The sequence below is a fragment of the Salvia splendens genome, chromosome 7 (assembly GCF_004379255.2).
Source record: "Salvia splendens isolate huo1 chromosome 7, SspV2, whole genome shotgun sequence".
In the NCBI taxonomy this organism is placed as follows: domain Eukaryota; kingdom Viridiplantae; phylum Streptophyta; class Magnoliopsida; order Lamiales; family Lamiaceae; genus Salvia; species Salvia splendens.
Window position 1 is genome coordinate 33272136 of NC_056038.1, and position 14216 is coordinate 33286351.

Sequence of the window (14216 nt, forward strand, 5' to 3'; positions counted from 1 at the left end):
TAATGCATAAAAAAGAAATCCTCACCCTCAGTCTCGTCGTCCGAAGACGAGGAGTCGAACACGAAGTCGCCCTTGACGAGCTCAGACTCCAAGTACTGCTTCCTAATCATGGGAATCTTATTGAGCTGGCCTCGAGCTCGTCCAACGGTTCTACCCGAGGATGAGGAATAACGGACTTCGGCCCTCTCCAGGAAAAGTCCGAAGCCGAAGTCCTATTATAAAAAAAGAAACGATTTTGCCATTTCGGCCATTTGGTTTTACAAAAGGCTCTAAAGGGCTGTAAAGGGATCAAGTAAAACCAAGATCCCTTCCTCTTAAACTGGAAGAAATTAAGGATTGCCCTCAGAGACAGATCCTTATCTAGCCTACGCAGTTCGGCAGCAAAGGCCGATAAGTGCCTCCAAGAATTCGGAGTCACCTGACCTAAAGGGAGTTGGAAAAAATCAAGAAGCTCTACAAAAGGTGGGGGAAGAGGGAAACGAAGCCCGCATTCTAAGCAGGCTTCGTAAACGGTGGCATAACCCTCCGGCGGCGAGTTAGCCCTATGATCGTCGTCGGGAATCACCACCTTCCCCCCGGGAAGAAGATATTTTCCGTGTAGGGATATCACAGTGTCCTTACTCAAGATGCTGTGAAAGTATTCTACGGTCTTCTCCCCGGACTCTTTCCGGCTAGAAGATCCCTTACCCCCTTTCCTACCGCTACCTGACTCAGAAGAAGAAGAAGAAGACATGATTCTTACTCTTTGAAAGTCTGAAGAAGTTCTGAAGAAATTCTTGAAGGAGCGGAAGGAAATTTTGCGCAAAAGAGAGAGAATGCAGAAGAAACAATAGCAAAAGTGTTCCAATGATGGAAAATGGTAATATTTATCAGATTCACAGAGGCATTTCAAATCCGTAGCGCCGTTTCAAATCCCCCTTTTTCTGGATTCAACGGCCGGATTTGCTATCGCATTTAATGCAGACACGCGCATGGCACGTCCCCTGACGTCAGCCTCCCCCTTACACTCATCCAAAATGCCGAAGTGATTCACTTCGCTTTTCGGGGGGGTAGTGATGGGGTACGAACTAAACAACTAAACCCTAATGGCGAGCCCAATAGCAGTGACGGCCCATTAGCCCAAAACCCAAGAAAGAGTATCAGTTCGGCACGACCAAAGAGTTCAGTTCGGTTCGGCACAACCAAAGAGTTCGGTCGCAGCCTACAGCTCGGTAAAAGCCAACCAATCAAGCTCTACTATCAGATCGGCAAAAGAACCAATCAAGCTCTACTCTCAGATCGGCAAAAGCTGATCGGCAAAGTTCAGCAGTTCGGTCTCAGTATTCGACCGAACAAGGAGATAGTGGACCCATGCAGGACCTCCACGACCTCCACTACACCCACGATCTATCTAGTGGTATGAAGCAGTTGTCAACCTGCAAGCCACGATCTTGGTTCAAATGTATAAATAGAACTTAGATCAGATAGACAAGGGTTAAGCTCTCTAGATATCGAATCTCATATAGCAAGTCAGTATTGTAAGCTGTAATCCAGATCAAGCAATACAAATTTGCCCTCCTTTCTTCCCGTGGACGTAGATTTACCTCAGTAAATCGAACCACGTAACTTTCTGTGTCGTGATCTATATTTATTACCTGCATTTATTACCATCAAAAATTCGCCAATCATCACTGGCGCCGTCTGTGGGAACCAGAGAACCAAATCTGTGATAATATTTTAAGATGTAACACTATTAGCATTGTTTTTTGTTTGCATATTATAGTATAATAATTTATTATGATTACCATCCCTAATAAAATTATAAATGCGCCAGGATTCCTCACTACAATGGAGTGATATGGCCTACAGTATTTAACTAGGTTGAGAGTTTCTCTTCCTCAAATTTGGATATTTTGTTTCTAAAAAACATGATTCGTTTATATCTGTTTTTACTTTTCATTAATTGATAAAAAAGATAAATCCAAATTGAAGCGAGATTTTAAGCAAATTGGAAAGAAAATGATTTCCGCTATTTAATTGAAGAGACCAGGAGTTTGGTTTCTTTTTCTTGAGTTATGTTGGCCTCGTATTTAGAAACTTCATTTTCTAATTTTTTATTGGTTACAACTGTCAAGGAAATATATTATAATTTTGCCATTTATATAGAGTATAAATTAGTTTGTTTGTGTTTTCTATTATGTGCTATTCAACAATCCTACACTTAAATACAGTACTTAAATTTGAAATAATAATCGAGGCCCAAAGTAATGTGAATTTACTGGGCCGATCCAACCCATTAGTAGTTTTTACGGATGAATATTGATAGTACCATTATTAAGTTTTTTTTTATACTAGTAGGAGTAGTATTTAACTAAACAAAGTTGCTAACCTTTTTCTAATTATGATTGTATTTGTAAATTACACCCCACATAAAAAAAATACTGCAGTCACTAACCATTATTAGAGTATTAAATTACTAATATATTAATATTATGATAAGTAAATTATTTATTAGTATGTCATTCTCTCTTAACTTATACGCACCATCTAAAGTATTAATTGAGTCAATAAGGTGGTATTCGGTTTTCTAGATAAAATAATACCAAGATATAATCTAGGATTGAATTGTGAGATTATTTTAATTATATGGAGTTAGCTATGATTAATTATCTCATGATTATCCATCTAGGATTGAGTTGTGAGATTGAATATAATGAACTAAACAGACTACATATTTAATCACGGGATATAATCTTGCAAACTGAACACCCATAAGAGTATAATTTTGTAACATTTGTACCTGGCTCGTAGTCAGTGACGAAGCCAGAATTTTACGGTTGGGGGGTCCAAATAAAAAATTCAAATAATAAAATGAAAACATAAATAATATTACATAATATAAATATAATGTTGTAAACGCATAGTTCCATACAATTATGTTATAACACTCCTCTTCTACTCAAGAACATCATTAATAGAAGAAAATAAATGCATCAAGTTGATGAGAGTACCATAATACGAACTCCAACGAGCATCTCCGGGTCGTGTCAATGACTTCTCTTGACTTAATCCTCTTCCGGTATTAATTTCATCACTTGCAACCCCTTCAACAACCTTCGCTCTTTGACTCTCTCGTAGCACATCTCTGCGCTTACATGAACTTCCAACAATATTACACAAACGGGTGACAGGATTAAAAAAAGACCCAATACTTGTATGTTTTTTAGCAACAGCAACAATTGTGAGTTGAAGCTGATGTGCAAAACAATACACATAATAAGCACTAGGATTTCTCTTGAGAATCAAACTTTTCAACCCATTGAATTATCCTCTCATGTTGCTTGCACCATCATATCCTTGACCTCTCAAACTTGATACACTTAAACCATGAGTCGATAACAAAGAATCAAGTGCCTTCTCAAGTGTGGTTGCAACCGTATCACTGACATGCACAATACCAAGAAGACGTTCATTGGGACATCCATTCTTATCCACATATCGTACCGCAACATGCCCTTTCAATGGTTGCCTCAAGATTCAAGAACATGTTTACAAATTACAAATATTTATAAGATTGATGCAAATTGCAATGAACATGATAATTAAATATAAAACACAACATAATAAAATCATTCGCAGACTCTTAATTTTCTATGCTGCATAGCAGTTTTGATTTTACACTTGCCAGAATTTGAGGGAAAAACGACACGGAGACAAGACAAGGCAGCGGCCAGCGGCAACAACGAGGACAGTCGCAGCAACAAGCCTACAGCGACGCGGAGGCAACAACAACGACAATGGATGCTGCGGCGGCGACGAGCTGAAAGCTCCATGACAGATTCCTAGGTTTAGCAGAAAGGAGAGAACGGCTACAGCGGTGAATGAAAGAAAATATAAAATAATCGATATTTTTTATTAATTATGAAATTACTAAAATACCCTTTTGATTTTTCAGAATTGTTGAGGGGCCCCTGGCCCCCAGGCCCCATTATCCCTTCGTCCCTGCTCGTAGTTCACATGTTCTTCAATTCTAATCAAATGGGATCATGACATTTATTTTCTGATCACTGGCTTTAGAATGCAGAGTTTAGAATAGATAAATAGTGTCAACAGTCCATGCAATAATTTAATGTCTAAGACCATCTCCAATCATACTCCAAAAATGAATTTTGGCATAAAAATTTTCTCCCACCATACACCAAACTCAAACTTATTTTTAGTGTTTTTTGTAAAACAACACCAAATATGTGGTTGGAGTAAAACTACTTTTAGGAGGGAGTAGTAATGTAGAAATAAGTTTATTTAAGAGTAAAGGCCAAAACTAGTCCTGAACATATGCCTATTTTATGATTTCGGTCCTATACTTTATCTTTTGAATTTTTGTACGGAATTGTTAGTGTAGGATCAATTGTGATCCAAGTTGAAATATTCATAAAGTATATGGCTAAAATCATAAAATGAACGTATATTCAAATACTTCAAATGTTAAAATAATTAGAGACCTAAGTTACTGAAGTTGAACTCTTCTTCATTGTTACTTTATGCGTTCACAAATCACGAACAATCGTTAATTTAAACCCCAAACTTCACTAATTCGCGATTTCTTTGTAGTCGGCTCAGAGATTTAGTTTTGTTCAGCAGAAAGAGGAGAAAGGAATCCCTAGATTGGGGTTCAATTTGGGGGAATGGCATCCGAGAAGAAAGCATCGAAGGGCATAGCTTTGCTCTCGATGTACGGCGACGAAGATGATGAGATGGAAGAACTCGACGAGGAAGTAGCAAATATTCATGAAGACGGAGTTCCACTGCCGGCGTCGGATGCCGTCGCCGTAAACGATAAAGATGGTATTAGCGATTTCGGCAATGACCATATGCAGCGGCAACATGAAGAGAGAGGTCAATTCAACGACTACACTCCTCCAGCATCCGCGACTCCACAACAAACCCTCTTCTCGCCACAAGAGCTGCTGCAAGCACAGCAGTTTAGTTCGGATTTGAATAATGTTCAGAGCCAAAAGAGTCGACCGACTATTGTGGATTATGGTCATGAAGAGGCCGCGATGTCTCCAGAAGCAGAGGTTTCTTATGTTTACGGCTGATATTTTTCTCTGTTTTACTTTATTTTCTGAAATTAGGTCGTTAACACATATGATTGCAGGAAGGCGAAATTCTGGCGACTGGTCGAGTAATGTATGGGGAGCAACTTCAAAGTAGTGATGGTAAGTGAAAGCTTTTGATGACCTGATTATGGCCTTGATTCTCGACTGTCTCATGTTGCTTCTGTATTTATCTGATTTGTCTTGCATAATGCTAGTATTGTTTATACCTCATGTAATTTCTAAGATTCTGATGTGGGGGAACATTGAAGTTATAATTCCTAGCAAACTAGAAATCTTCAAACCCATTAACGTATAGAAGGATTGCACGCTGACAAATCAAATGGTTAAGCTTCCCTAGACTCCATTATAATGCATTAACTGTATCCTCAGTGTGTTCCTGATAGTCATAAACTCATATTTACACCTTCAATCCCCCCGCATATAATTCTCTATAATGTATGAGTTCAAAGACTTAGGTTCCTGTTACATGCAAGCTAAAGAACATTTTATAGCTTATTTTAGGTCTTTGCAAGAGTTGTTACAGTCTTTGCTTCTGCTTTAGGTGAATCACGAGAAAAGATATCACCAGGTGTGGCTCGGCTTCCAACACATAGCACTCAAGCTGCTACCGCGCAATCATTGGATCCAGCTGATCAGCCTGAAACAGATACCATGAGTTATGCTACAAATGAATCAGAAGCTGCAGGTACTGAGGATGCTGTTATGGTTTCTGTCGAGGATCAAAAGAATGTTGATCCATTGAATAACTTTCTGCCCCCACCTCCCAAGGCCAAATGTTCAGAAGAACTGCAAGTAAGTAGTTCAAAGAAATTTTAAAATTGAACTACTGCTTCATATGAAATGTGACAAAAACAAAGTCTTTTCTTGTTTTAAACAATCTTGGTTCACTGTAAACACGGCCATGTTTGTTAAAGCACAAAAATATGAATTTCAAAGTGGCGTAGGCTCTGAGTTGTTCTAAGTCCTAGATCCCAGAGTAGTCAACTACTCAACTTCATGATTATCTGATGCTCTGCAAGATCCTGGCTTTGAACATTAGACATTAGTTAGCTGTTTATTCTGGTAAGGCCTGTAATGCATATGGCTATTGGCTTCATCACATGTATAAATTAAAGTTACATAAAAAGGATGTTTTTGTATAGTGGACCAAGAAAACAAAAAATGTGAATGAGACAAGCCATAGAAAGTCAGAAGCACTCAAGCACGGAAACATTGCTGGTGTATTTCTTTATAGTCTAAAGGTTATCTGAAATTTTCCTTAGAGATTTTTTTGATTCTCTGTCCCACACTTGCGTATATACTTTTTGCAATAGAGTATTGCTGCTGTCAGTGCAGACATGTAGGCAGAAGAAGGGGCGTTTGTGATTGATAAATCAATATATTAATGTGCTGTATGTTCTCACATTTTGGTGTGTCAATCTAGAACATACTATTATTTATTTCATGCTACAGAATCTTTTATTTCAGATTCTCACTTAACTATCTAAAATTTTCTTTCTGATTTGTTGTTTCAGGAGAAGATTAGTAGGTTTCTTGCTCTAAAGAAGACTACTGGAAGAAGCTTTAATGCAGAGGTGCAGAATAGAAAGGAATATCGAAATCCTGATTTCCTGCTGCATGCTGTGACTTACCAAGATATCGATCAGATAGGATCCTGCTTCCGTAAAGATGTATTTGACCCTCATGGATATGACAAAAGCGACTTCTATGATGAAATAGGTTTGATTGCTAGTCTCCCGAATTTAGCTTACATGTTTTCCCAATGTTAGCTCAGCTGTCATGAAAATTTAGAATCTTTAGTATGATATTTTCCCAAAAAAAATCACCTATGTCTAAATGGGGTTTTTGTCACATTGTATTTGTGAGATCTTAAGCTGTTGGGGAAATATAGAAGTGAAAAATGTACTACTTATTACTTTATAGGAGTATATTGCAGTAAGCTCGTGCAAGTCTAATGCTTGTATGGTTAAGTAAATGAACGCCCATTGACCACACCATTTTACGTGGAAGATGAAGTTGGATGATATCATGGCCGTTGAGTACAATTTTAAGATTTTGGTAAGTAGATATCGATTTAAACCATGATGATATGTTTGTTTAACAGTTTATATATTTTTTCTAGGGTATCCCTCGAAATCTTGAAGGAGAATATTTGAAGTTCAATAGATGAAATGTTAGATACCGGCTTCCTCTTGCTTGACTTATGTATTTACCGTTTCTTTCTCTATTAGTTAAGTTTGGTAGCTATATGCACCAGCTTTATTAGGGACTAGTTCTTGACTTCTTGTGGATTTTATCTGATACATAGTTCTAGATGCATTGCAGGTTTAAACCTACCAATTTTCCATGGACAATCAGCCTGAATTTTCAATGTTTTAAATGAAACACCTCTGAAAATATGTAAATTATATGCAAGGGGATAGAATAGTCTGACCTGAAAAGTGAAATTGAAGCACAAAAAGAAACATTCATAGTGTTAGTTTTTAAGTCTGAATGAATTGTTGATTCACTTTTTTCCGCACCTCTGTTTTTCTTACAAAAGAAGTCCAAATATTGAATGCACATTGCTGGGTCAAGTCCCACTGAGATAGGCGCATGACTTCCATTTCCTTTTTTCTCTTTCATTCTTCCCCTCATGCAAAAATGTGTTTGCCAAAATGTATTTGAATGATTCAGATTGGTTGGATGACAGGCAACAAAGAAGGAAGGAGGCAGAAGATAGACGATCCAGTGATAGAAAATCGGACAGAAGATAATGAAGTTGTCCTTCTTGATGCTAAGCCTGGACATCCAACATTAGCCACAGCTACTAACATGAAGATGAAAGGATTGACTCTTTATGGAGATTTCAAGGCCGTATACCATGTTCAGAACGGCCATCGACAAGTTTGAGATAACATCACCAGTATTTTGGTGGCTACACTAATGGATGGCATATACTCCAGCATAGTAAATGCTTGATCACGTATTGTCTTAATTGAGTGTCAGGTAATATCTTGGTTCTTGAATTTTCAACGGCTGTTAATTTGTTGAAATTTATTGGCCAGTTTTATGTAATCTTTCAGAGATATTTTGTGGGCCTATGCTGTCCGTGTGTTTTGTGTCATAGTGAGTTGTAGTAGTAATTTGTAATTGGTTCTATATCTATCGTGTCATTATCTGGAGTCAAATGCCATCATTGTATTAAATCAGAAAGGAATAACGATGACCACTCTCCAACTTTGTTTCTATTGGCTATTGCTACTTGCTTACACTTGATTTATTTTAACCTTAGTGCACCCTTTCCACAACCCACTGTCAATTAATCTTCATTTTTAAAGCAAAATAAATTTGCTCAATCATCATTTTTCTGCAGCAAGTGTCGTACTACTTATATAGTTGATAAATTCAATTTTCATAATGATTCAATAGCAAAAGTACGAAATACCATACGTTCTCAAAATCTAAACATGATTGAGAAGTAAAACTGCAAAATCAATGTCATTGATGTTTTTTTTATTACTACCATTTTGGGGACCAGTTATCTTCACATTTAAACAATTTGTTTTTATTTCTCAAAGTGGAGTAGCATTACATTTGGTGGGTCACTTTTCTAAATGTTTGTTGGGCTGAAAGAGAATAGGCTTTAAATGCCATGAGATTTCGGCTTCCCTCTCCACCCAAAGTTGGAGAGAGAGATAAAATAGCAGTGGAGCTCGAATATCAAAGCTGTTTTGTCCTTCCACTGGCAATAGAGACGTTGATATTTTAATTGTAATTTAATCTGATTGATTCTACTTAATATACTGTATTACGTGAATACAATCTTTTCAACTTTTAGCCATGACAAAGTATATTCCATATTTCTGCAAACATTCACCATCTTTTCATCGCAGTATATAATATTCACTCATCAAAATTATTCTTAAAAAAAAAGAGAAGTTAGTCGCTTTCCGGTTGCTAAATAAATAGAGTTCACCAAATAAAAAAATAGTAAGTCAGAAATCCAGAGTCCAACGGTAACATCTTGTTTTGGCAGTTCCTTGAGGGGCAATATCGGAACATCCACTCTCCAAAAATAAGGAAAATACAAACAAACAAAAATCAAGAAAATGCTTTACACTCTCTCTAAAGTCTAAACCGCCCTACATGTTCATATAAATATTCAAATACATGATTATGGTCCAATCACATTGACTCCCCTGTCTCATTTCCTCTCCTCCTGTGTCAACTTTGTCTGCTTTTCTTTTCCTCAATTCATTCATCCCCTCCCTCCTTTTACTTTTCCCATTGCTTTCTATCTAATTGAGAAACTAAGACTTACTTGCATTAGCTCTCGCTGTATTGTTGATTCATCCTTTTAGAGTGAGTGAAGCTTGAGATAGGGTGAGTGAGTGAGTGAGTAGTGATGGCTGCTCCAAAACCAGAGGAAATAAGTCATCCACCAATGGACCAGCTCCAAGGCTTGGAGTATTGCATCGATTCTAATCCTTCTTGGGGTAGGCTGATTCCTTCTCCATCTTGTTCGTTTTGTGGGAGTTAAGCCTCTGATTTTTTTTCATTTAATAATACTATAAACATATCAAAACAGCGGAAGCAATAGCACTTGGATTCCAGCATTATATTTTGGCGTTGGGAACGGCTGTCATGATTCCAACCTTTCTTGTACCATTGATGGGCGGAAACGATGTAATCCACTCTATTTTATTAACTTAACTAATCATGAAGTTGGCTCAGCTGTGACTGTGAGGAGGTTTCAGGTATTTATGATTTTAGTTTTGTTTTGTGGTTAGGATGATAAAGTGAGGGTGGTTCAAACATTGCTGTTTGTTGGAGGTGTAAACACTCTGCTTCAGACCTTGTTTGGAACGAGGTTACCAACTGTTATAGGAGGGTCATGGGCATTCATGGTCCCTATAATTTCAATCATCCATGATCCATCTTTGCAGAGAATCACAGACCCTCATGCGGTATGCTCTGCTTTTCTCTTGCATATTGAGTGTTTTGTGATGGATTAATTTGAAAATTTGCTACTACTTGTAGAGGTTTGAGAGTTCAATGAGAGCAATACAAGGTGCATTGATTGTAGCTTCGAGTGTGCAGATAATTTTAGGATATAGTCAGCTGTGGGCTATATGTTCCAGGTATAAATTTCACACTCAGATTAATATTGAACTCTTTTATTTGTGAGTTGAGTTAATTGGAATAAAAATGGTTTCTTGATCAGGTTTTTTAGTCCACTTGGGATGGCTCCAGTTATTTCTCTAGTGGGATTTGGTCTTCTTGATAGAGGCTTTCCAGTGGTATGTGTTTTTATTTTTTGACTGGAAATAATGGTAAGTAATTGATGAGCTAACCAAGTGGTTATTCAGGTTGGACGATGTGTAGAAATTGGCATTCCAATGCTGATCTTGTTCATTGCCTTCTCTCAGGTAATGTCCAATATCAGTTTTAACTGAAGTAAGTATGATTGGCTAAAATGGCTATGTTTTGGTCTGTTGAATAGTACTTGAAGCACTTCCAAACAAGAGATATCCCGGTGTTGGAGCGATTCGGTCTTCTGCTATCAGTGATGGTTATATGGGCTTATGCACATCTCCTAACAGCGAGTGGCGCATACAAGCATCATCACGAGTTAACTCAGATGCATTGCCGCACTGATAAAGCAAACCTCATCTCTTCTGCACCATGGTTAGTTAGATAGTTTGATCTGAGGGGATGTCATTGCCATTCTCTATGGATGGAAAACTCATATAAAGTTTGTTTCTTGAATAGGGTCAAAATCCCATATCCACTTCAGTGGGGCGCGCCTACATTCGATGCTGGCCATGCTTTTGGAATGATGGCTGCTGTACTAGTCTCCATGATTGAGGTACATCAAAATTCTAGTACCTTTTTTTTAAAAGTTAATAATATGCACATTGCTCTCAAAGGCCTTTCTCTTGTCTTGTATGTAGTCAACCGGAGCATATAAGGCAGCGTCTCGTTTGGCAAGTGCCACACCACCTCCTGCTCATGTTCTTAGCCGCGGAATCGGCTGGCAGGTCTCTACTTCCTCTCCCTCGCCCTTTCTCGCTCCCTTTCTCGCTCTCTCTCTTCTCCGGCATTATGAAACTCATTAATGTATGTATAGGGCATTGGGATTCTGTTGGATGGTATGTTCGGGACCGCTACTGGATCCACAGTTTCTGTGTGAGTGTTTCATTTTGTCTCAATGGCTTTTGATTATAGGATTTACTTCCTCTGACCTCTCTCTACATGAAAACAGTGAAAATATTGGTCTTCTTGGAAGCACTAGAGTTGGCAGTCGTCGTGTAATCCAAATTTCGGCTGGTTTCATGATCTTCTTCGCTATTCTAGGTAAGCATTATCATATCATCAAAATCTCAGAACCCCCCAAGTAAGAGATTGATTAGAGTCTTTTAGTGACATGTTTGAATATGTGCAGGCAAGTTTGGAGCATTATTTGCATCAATACCTTTCACTATATTTGCAGCTATATATTGCGTTATGTTCGGCCTTGTTGGTGAGCGTTCTTTCATCTTGTTCTTCCTCTTCGTCTTGTTCCATGTAAAAGGTGATTAAATGGTTGATTATTGATGGTGCAGCTTCAGTGGGGCTATCGTTCCTTCAGTTCACGGACATGAACTCGATGAGGAACCTTTTCATAGTTGGGGTGTCGCTCTTCCTGGGACTGTCCATTCCCGAGTACTTCAGAGAATACACAAGTGCTGCTCTTCATAGCCCTGCTCACACCAAGGCTGGATGGGTCAGTTTCACTTTGTTTTCCTTGATTTCTTCTCATGGAATTGCATTTTAACTCATTAGTTAATACAGTTCAATGATCTTCTCAACACTATATTCTTGTCGTCCCCTACTGTGGCCTTCCTCGTCTCTGTGTTCCTCGACAACACACTGGACTACAAGGACAGCGCCAAGGAGCGCGGGATGCCTTGGTGGGCCAAGTTCAGAACCTTCAAAGGAGACTCTCGCAACGAGGAGTTCTACACTCTTCCTTTCAACCTCAACAGATTCTTCCCTCCATCATGATCCCCCTATCAGTGTTTTGATAGATCACCACTCTCCCCTTCCCTTGTCTATTATTTTTTCATTTGTTCCAACCATCTCTTTTGGCTTGGGTTATTCCGCGTTAGTTAATCAAAGCAGCAAATTTAACTCTCTAATATCACTTAAAAAAAGCAGCAAATTAGTAATAGAATACAATTAACTATTGATGATGATCAACAAAGCAACATTCATGCAACTCATAGATTTTGTTTGTTAAAAAGGCCTAATTTACCTGAGATGAAAAATTCCTGAAACGTTCGAGTTCAGTGGGTGAGAGGAGGTCTGCAACCATTTAATGGACGAGGGCAATCAAAATCCAGAACAATTCATTGAAAGTTCATGAACTCGAACATATTGTGCTTCTGTTTCATTAATTTGCTTTCTTCAAACGCTTGAGAAGGAGATATGCTTGGATGTTTCCTTTCTCTATCGTCTCCAAAATTGCACATGGAATACGCTACCATATCTACTTCAAATCTCAAATGCAAGCAGATACTTGGAAGGATTTGCTGCTTCCTTCATCCGTTCTGTTGTTGAGATGAAGCTTCCAAAAAGCTTACTTTTGGTAGTTGGAATGTATACCTAAACTGATGAGTGATGACATTATATACAGGACAGATTAAAGAAAGCCTCCAATCATTTGTTGAGAGAATTCAATGATTTGACATACAACTCACATAGATAATAAGTCCAAAATCATCTGTAATAGGCGAAATAACTAATGTCAACCAGCTCTTGCTCTGGGTTCGGAACCAACAGAAATACAGTTGTCTATAGCCAATTAGAGAGAGAGAGAAGTCAACTTCCAACCCAAGGCAGAGAAGTAGTCATTTCGAGAGCGACAGGCTAAGCAAATCCTCTGTTTTTTCATACTTGTTTATCAATAGTGTGGAACTCCATAACGTTTCTCCTTCCCATTAGCCAATAAAAGTATGCCATGTAAATTGTAAGAGATTGCTAATGGATCAAGAGCTGAGAGAGAGCAACAAAGACTCATGTGACAGTCCAAGAAAGTTGGGAACTGTGATTGCAATAGGAGGCAGTAGTGAATTAGAAGGTCGAAACAAGTCATCGGTGGTGGATTGTGGAGAGGGGGGAGGCATGTTCGTCTGGCTCGGTGGATGAGAGGGTTTGTAGAGTATGCCATTTGAGTGCAAAGGAGATTGGGAAGAGCAGGGCTGAGTTGATCGAGCTTGGCTGCGGATGTAAAGGCGAGCTTGGATCTGCTCACTTGCAATGCGCCAAGGCTTGGTTTAGCATTAAAGGGAAGAGGTAATTCTGTCTTTTAACTTATCTGTTTAGTTTGATTATTGATAGAATATCATATAATGCTATTTTGGTTTATGCAAAATTTATGGGGTTGTAGATTGTGTGAAATATGTGGAGAGGCTGCAAGAAACATAAGTGGTGTTGGCGACAGCGGTTTCACGGAGGAGTGGAGCGAGGGGAGACGAGGAGGCGATGGGGGCGACAGCAGCGCATCGTATGGAGGCAGACGATGTTTGCAGGGGCAGCCACTTTGTAATATCTTGATGGCTTGTCTAGTTTTAGCATTCATTCTCCCTTGGTTTTTTCCTGGGAATTTGTTCTGATTTAATCCGCATTGAATTGCCTGTTCCTGTATAGGAATCAAACAGTCAGCAGCTTCAGTTTGATTCTTGATATTGTGTTCAATACAATCAAGAATCTTTACAGATCAGCAATGGCAATATCAGATATCAGCTTGTTGAAACTAGGCATGTGTATTAAATTTTTGAAAAATCTAAAAAAGAAATAATTAACATCTTATAATGGTAAGTTCTATAAAAATACACAGATCTATATTTTACTAAACCCATTATAAGCACACACCAAATAATTGATGTGTGAGACCCAACAAATATAAAATGCATAACAATTATGAATTGGAAGATGAGTAAAGCAAAAATTAAATTAAATGCACGGAATAGTTCAAGCTATTTTTATCTTCTTCTCATGGTTTTAAAATATTCAATTAATTGTGAAATAAACCATAAAGTACGACTTTTTTTTTAATTATAACTCAATTTTATGTTTACACTTCACGTATCA

At 38.2% G+C, this 14216-nt stretch overlaps 3 protein-coding genes across 6 annotated transcripts; all 3 read left to right on the forward strand.

Moving 5' to 3' along the window:
- The first annotated feature begins 4495 nt into the window (after positions 1–4495).
- LOC121811078 (SAP30-binding protein-like) lies at positions 4496–8336 on the forward strand. Of its 4 annotated transcripts, none has more exons than XM_042211857.1 (5): positions 4496–5057; positions 5138–5198; positions 5641–5891; positions 6614–6818; positions 7792–8336. In XM_042211857.1, exons 1-5 carry the CDS (start codon positions 4665–4667, stop codon positions 7989–7991), a joined length of 1110 nt encoding a protein of 369 aa, XP_042067791.1. In that variant the 5' UTR covers positions 4496–4664; the 3' UTR covers positions 7992–8336. The 4 variants fall into 4 exon arrangements, with proteins under 4 accessions (XP_042067791.1, XP_042067793.1, XP_042067795.1 ...); XM_042211859.1 differs by having other exon boundaries at positions 7776–8001; XM_042211861.1 differs by having other exon boundaries at positions 7222–7918.
- Positions 8337–9255: 919 nt separating this feature from the next.
- Positions 9256–12236, forward strand: LOC121742049 (nucleobase-ascorbate transporter 2-like). Its single transcript, XM_042135077.1, has 14 exons — positions 9256–9577; positions 9670–9767; positions 9872–10048; positions 10122–10222; positions 10306–10381; positions 10451–10510; positions 10585–10769; positions 10854–10950; positions 11036–11122; positions 11212–11270; positions 11347–11438; positions 11527–11604; positions 11687–11847; positions 11916–12236. Exons 1-14 carry the CDS (start codon positions 9487–9489, stop codon positions 12126–12128), a joined length of 1575 nt encoding a protein of 524 aa, XP_041991011.1. The 5' UTR covers positions 9256–9486; the 3' UTR covers positions 12129–12236.
- Positions 12237–12684: 448 nt separating this feature from the next.
- LOC121810763 lies at positions 12685–13845 on the forward strand. Its single transcript, XM_042211499.1, has 3 exons — positions 12685–12711; positions 13201–13418; positions 13513–13845. Exons 1-3 carry the CDS (start codon positions 12685–12687, stop codon positions 13736–13738), a joined length of 471 nt encoding a protein of 156 aa, XP_042067433.1. The 3' UTR covers positions 13739–13845.
- Positions 13846–14216: the final 371 nt, after the last annotated feature.

Coding starts and splice junctions, on each gene's coding strand:
- LOC121811078 (XM_042211857.1), top strand. CDS start 4,665: ATGGCATCCGAGAAGAAAGCATCGAAGGGCATAGCTTTGCTCTCGATG. Junction 5,058..5,137: donor CGATGTCTCCAGAAGCAGAG/GTTTCTTATGTT, acceptor ATATGATTGCAG/GAAGGCGAAATTCTGGCGAC. Junction 6,819..7,791: donor CGACTTCTATGATGAAATAG/GTTTGATTGCTA, acceptor GTTGGATGACAG/GCAACAAAGAAGGAAGGAGG.
- LOC121742049 (XM_042135077.1), top strand. CDS start 9,487: ATGGCTGCTCCAAAACCAGAGGAAATAAGTCATCCACCAATGGACCAG. Junction 10,049..10,121: donor GAATCACAGACCCTCATGCG/GTATGCTCTGCT, acceptor TACTACTTGTAG/AGGTTTGAGAGTTCAATGAG. Junction 11,605..11,686: donor CGTTATGTTCGGCCTTGTTG/GTGAGCGTTCTT, acceptor TTGATGGTGCAG/CTTCAGTGGGGCTATCGTTC.
- LOC121810763 (XM_042211499.1), top strand. CDS start 12,685: ATGAAGCTTCCAAAAAGCTTACTTTTG. Junction 12,712..13,200: donor TTCCAAAAAGCTTACTTTTG/GTAGTTGGAATG, acceptor GTAGTGAATTAG/AAGGTCGAAACAAGTCATCG. Junction 13,419..13,512: donor TTTAGCATTAAAGGGAAGAG/GTAATTCTGTCT, acceptor ATGGGGTTGTAG/ATTGTGTGAAATATGTGGAG.